The sequence below is a fragment of the Poeciliopsis prolifica genome, unplaced genomic scaffold, assembly GCF_027474105.1.
Source record: "Poeciliopsis prolifica strain line A6 unplaced genomic scaffold, Auburn_PproV2 SCAFFOLD025, whole genome shotgun sequence".
In the NCBI taxonomy this organism is placed as follows: domain Eukaryota; kingdom Metazoa; phylum Chordata; class Actinopteri; order Cyprinodontiformes; family Poeciliidae; genus Poeciliopsis; species Poeciliopsis prolifica.
The window spans coordinates 7,261,213-7,266,884 of record NW_026562400.1 but is presented as its reverse complement, the minus strand read 5'-3'; the positions used below and the strand labels follow the sequence as shown (position 1 = coordinate 7,266,884).

Here is a 5,672-nt window from a genome sequence, read left to right as displayed (position 1 = left end):
GGATAGGATCGAGAGCTGTTTCATTTTTTTTTACTGATCCACCAGAGACTTGTGTTTGATCTTGAGCCCTGATCAAAATGGCAGAGAAAACTGTTAGCACATGTTAAAAGACATGTTTGACTCCAATTTGAAGCTTAAGAACATACGATTCATATCTCACCCTTTTGATCTGATATCAAAGGGATAAAAATTTAAAATGTCACGGAGCCAAAGTGTATCGGAACTCATGATCTCCACAGTGGTTGGAGAAATCTCAGCTTAAATTCTGATTTTGAACAAATGAGCACATTTTAATCAACACAAAGCCCTCTGCAGCAAGTAAAGCAAAGGAAAACACTTAAAGGGCTTCTGCTCCAAATGGTAGCCGAACTATTATATTTAGATTTTCTTGACAAAAAACTATTTAACAGGAATATGGTATAAGAATGGTATCCCCTTACTGGAAACACAGAAACAGATGAAGTGAGTCATCTTCCTTATCTAAATATATGCAGAAAATATAGTTAGATGCAAATTATAGGAAAAAAAAGGTCAGACAAACCGTAAAGGCAACTGATGATGTTGTTTTTAGTTCCAAAGGTAATAAAACGCTTTTTTTTATTTTATTTGATTGTGTTTTTTTCTTCCTTTTTTTCCCACAATCTATTAACAGTATTTCTGTTTCATGTTAACCTTGATGATTAGCTGCAGCAGTGACTAATTGTCTGCTGAAGCCATTTGACTGTATCACTATGTTTTTACTTCTCTTCCACACCTGATGTGTAGCATTAACTTGAGCTGCCTGCTGTAGGAAATCTAACCCTAGACAGATATGTAGTTTAAGCAATGAGACCAGCGGTGACTTTTGAATCATATCGCAACAACTTTGTTACTGTTGTGCTGTCAAACCATTAATGAGTAAAACATAAACTGATTTTAAATCCCTGGGTTAAGTTTTAGTTTATACGTTCTCTAAACTGTTGTTTCTGCTTATGTTGTATTCCTGGCATGACATTGTCACTCTTTGGGTACTTTTATGTTTTCAACATTTTCATATTTCTTAGTTTCACGTATGGAAATAAATATAATGTCTAAGACAGAAGGAAAATTAAAGAAAATGAAGACAAATGCCTAATAAAAACACACCAGACAAGCTTTTTTCTTTTCTTTAAAGACTTACCGTAAAGTACTTGAAAATTGTTTGTAATTTTAGAATACTTACTGATTTTAAAAAAAAACCTCAATTTCTAATGTTTTTATATTTTTATGATTTACCTCGGGGCTTCAAACTCTAAGTAGCACCCTCTGCAAAACCAGTATAATCAAAATGCTTTAACTGCTCCATAAGGAGTAAATTATAACATTCATCTTCCTAGTTTGAATAAAATGACAGCTGACCGGAATAATAAAAAAGATATAAGTAAAGCATTTTCCATTTTAACACACTAAAAGGGTGCATTAGAAAGGGATTTTAGTGTTAAATCATACATCAAGAAGTTGAGTAGAATAGCAGCGGTCTCGCCACTCTAACGTAATGTCATGCTGTGGTTGTTCATGAGGCTGAAAGATCTCGAAAAAGTCATTCAGACTTTTATTGGCAGCAGTCTGCAATTATGATGTACTTTCAAGCTTGAAAAAAGGAAGGAAGGAAGAAAGGAAAAGACAGGATGAGAGAGAGAGAGAAAGACATAAATACATTTTTATTAGTCATCAAACCGTTGATGGATTTAAACTTTATAGTCATGTAGAAATGTAAAAGAAACCGAGAACTAACTTAAAGTTTTATAAAATCACACTAAGCTCATAATCTTTAAGCCTGCTTTTGATTTGAATGCATATTTCACATGTATCTCAGTTTATGATATCATTTTACTTCCCATGCAGATATTTTTATGCAGGGAAAGTTCTGAGGATCCTCTTCCCATTCTTGTTCAAAGCCATTCACCCTCTGTTGTATTTTGGAAGTTCCTGTCAAGACACTGCAAAATTTCTCATGTTCAGCTACATGTGGGGAAATCCCAGCAATGATTAGCAAACTCTGGATTTACAATGTGTCATTACTTCTTTAAGGTTGCTGGGGGGCAAAAACATCACAATTGCATGTGGGGAAAATAATTTGGTTCTATTTGTTCTGTGATTCAGGTGTTAGTGATGTGTTTATGTGCCGTTTTTAAGAAAAGATAAACATGTGTAACAGTGCCTGGTACATGGGGCGGCGGACAGGGACATGGATAGAGGACATAGATGAAACAGGGACAGACGGGGGCAATGCCCTCGATTGAGAGAGAAAAGGCGGAGTGGCGCCTGCTGAGGTGAATCTGTCCGCCATTCTGGTGCCTGGTTTTGTTTGGCCAGCAGGTCGCTGATGATGGCCTCATCAGAGACGCTGGACTTTCCTGTGAAAGTCAATAGTATATCCATTTCTTGCTTTTTCTAGTTTACAAGACACCCTTAATATCCATTTATTTTTATTTTTATTTTTTGTTTTGCTGTGGTTGAAAATGGTCACATTCACATCACATGAGTCGAGTCACACACTATGAATCCTGGCACGCAAATGTTTCACATAAGTGGACATCCTACGCAAGTGCAAACAGTGAAGCAGAACCCTCTGTTCCACAGAAACAATATGAATCTCTGACAGTGGTGGCAATATGTTGATTCTCACTGAATGCTACAAAATGATGGACAGATTCCAACAGACATGGAGCCATCCCTGATTGTATTTGTTGACACTGACGATGTGGTCACCCAAAGCAAGCACATGGGCCAGCAGGGTTATCAGCGAACGAGACAGGCTGGCGCAGAAATCCTGCAACCTGTTGTACCTTAATTGAGTCGGCTGAGTTAGTTTGAAAAATACTTTGAAGGTATAATGAGAATTCAAATGGTCTCTGATTAATATCAGCAAGCACGGCTCACCGTTTATCAGTTTGCACCTTTGTATTTTGCTGTTATCATTTTTAGCTGCATTGATTCTGCATTAATTCACAGCCTGATGTTGTTGGGGAGGAGATTTCTTTCACAAAAAGGTTAATTAATCTCTAGTTGTTTGTCACTGCCTTCCAAATATGAGTCGAAATAATTGTGATGAATTCAGAACAGTGGCTGTTATTATCATGATTCCATGGTTATTAAACAGGCCTGAGCCCTCCTGCAGGGCTGATGATTATTTTATTAATATTTTCCTAATAAGGCAATATTTTAATATGTCCCTGCTTCCTTTGTCTTCAAGGAAGCAGGAATATGTACCATCAGTTCTACGATGTTCTTTACTGCGTCTTCTACATTATGATATACATGGAAAAAAAAAATCTGAAAATTTAAATAACTTTCGAATAACCAATCTGAAGACACCTTTTAGAAGTTTTTCTTTTTTTCTATCAATATTTGACTATATAATAAGAATACAGACACTTTTTTCCTACATGGATATTTTACCTCAAAATCACAACAAAGATTTGGTTGGCCTGGCATTTCTTTAGGATTTATGGACTTTTTTGTGATCCTTATTTGTTTTTGATTGACAGTGTGGAATATTAATAAAAGTATTCGGAAATTAAAACTACTTGTTTTAAATGTGATATATATGTTGATAATGCCAAAGGCAAAATTTTGATTCTGTGAAGATTTTACAAGGACTCATCTTTTATGTATGGAGCTTTTAGCTTTGAAATTATAAATAAATAAATAAATAATGTGATTCTTTAAAAAGCACTAGCATTAAGATTTTACAGTGAAACATCTCAAACAATCCTAATTTTCTGCTGCTTGAACAGAATATGCCTAATTTTATTACTTTCCTCATCTTTAACTAATACATATTAAAACACCTTGACTCCCAAATGGAGCTTTTTAATCCTCACTACCAGTCACTGCTCTCGAAAGGATTTAATTTGGTTCAACTACAGGTTCCCACACATTATGCAAAATCTGAACATGTCGAAAATCAGGGCTAATTAGTCCATTTGAGAGGTTGTAATTACATCCTTTAGACTGAGCTATGGATATTCCAAAGCGGCTGGTTCACTGTCATGAAGAATATCCTGGGTCGAAATGGACTCGGCTCAGTCATCCATGCACTAGAACGACCTGTGCAGTGTCAGCCTTTTGCTGGGAAATCTCCACTGTTTCTGTAAGATCTGTTCTATTGATAGCCTCTGTTACTGAATACATATTGCACATATATGTGTATCATTAAAAAAAAATATTGTTCAAGTGTGGAATTACATGCTGTCTCAGAGAGAGAAAAGACAAACATTAAAAAAAGAGATAGTTTGGAGAAATCCCCCCTAGGATTGCAGAAGTGCAGAAGGATGAAGAGGAATGAGGAGGTCAAAACTTCCCCAGTGGAGTTAGGTAACAGCTGCCAGGAATGGGCAGGGCCTCCAGCGGAGATGAGGCAACACCGGGCCCATGAGTGTATAAATTCCTACGCTCTCTGCATATTCAACTCACAGATGCGAGAAGAGCTGAAAGGATCGGCCAAAGATCTGAAGAAATCCAGTTGAGAATCGGCATCCGTCTCTGAAGCAAAGCAATAATTCAGGACGCAGTGGTGCTCTGCGTTGGCCTGACACCCATGCGAAAGAAGACCCATCAGCTCTAATCTTCAAAGGACTTATAACCTCAGCCAAAATGAAGGCATTCAGCATTGCAGTTGCAGTGACACTCGTGCTCGCCTTTATTTGCATTGTGCAGTGCTCTGCCATCCCGTTCACTGGGGTAAGAATTTAACTCAAATTCACCTCTCTTACTTGTCAGCTCCAAATGTTTTGTCAGGAAGAATAGATGTGACTCTTAAATGTGCATAATTCATTAACAGGTCGGAGAGCTGGAGGAGGCAGGGGGCAATGACACTCCAGTTGAGGCACATCAAGAGGTGTCAATGGAATCGTGGATGGTATGTTCAATTGACTGAATGAATTAAGCCAATTACCACGAGCAAATTAAAGTTTAAGTGGATGCTGTTTTCCCCACAGAGCAGCCTTGTCCTCTCTCAAACACAGATAGAGAAGGAAGTGCTGCTGGTGACACTTTGTTCATGTCTCTTGTCTTTCACACAGATGCCAAAACATGTCAGGGAAAAGCGCCAGAGTCACCTTTCGTTGTGTCGCTACTGCTGCAACTGCTGCAAGAACAAAGGCTGTGGTTTCTGCTGCAGGTTCTGAGTGTCATGAGCGACGACCACCACTCTCTAATTTATTGTTTTATTTTTCAAGACCCCTCCTTTCATTGCATTTTCTAAAATACATTTTTTAAGCAAAATGAATCCTGGAGCAGCAAAGACAAATCAAGTATTTTTTTTCTATTTATTTTGTATAGGCTACTTCAACTTTTTAACTTTTTAAAGAAGACACATTTCTCACACATATGGATCTATTTCTTACTGAAAATTGTTTCATGTTGAATAAAATACATCTGAATACACTGCCAAAAGGGTTTTATGTCATTTATATTGAGTCAAGCAACAGAAACATATCTTTGCTAAATGTGCTTTAAATAAATAACGTCAGTCTGACATATCCAAAGCGCTGGAGAAACCAAAAGCTATAAAAAGAGAGTTAATACAGCTACACAGGTGAACAGATGTAATTAGAGTTGGAAGCTTGAAGACAGCTCACAGACACACATCACATGATTATAAGTCAAACTGTTTTGCAACCATAAAATTAATTTTAATCTGAGATACA

The 5,672-nt window shown here is 37.1% G+C and overlaps 1 protein-coding gene across 1 annotated transcript; it reads left to right on the top strand.

The window, feature by feature from the left end:
- The first annotated feature begins 3,649 nt into the window (after positions 1-3,649).
- Positions 3,650-5,412, top strand: hamp (hepcidin antimicrobial peptide). Its single transcript, XM_055047347.1, has 3 exons — positions 3,650-4,704; positions 4,805-4,882; positions 5,046-5,412. Exons 1-3 carry the CDS (start codon positions 4,618-4,620, stop codon positions 5,148-5,150), a joined length of 270 nt encoding a protein of 89 aa, XP_054903322.1. The 5' UTR covers positions 3,650-4,617; the 3' UTR covers positions 5,151-5,412.
- Positions 5,413-5,672: the final 260 nt, after the last annotated feature.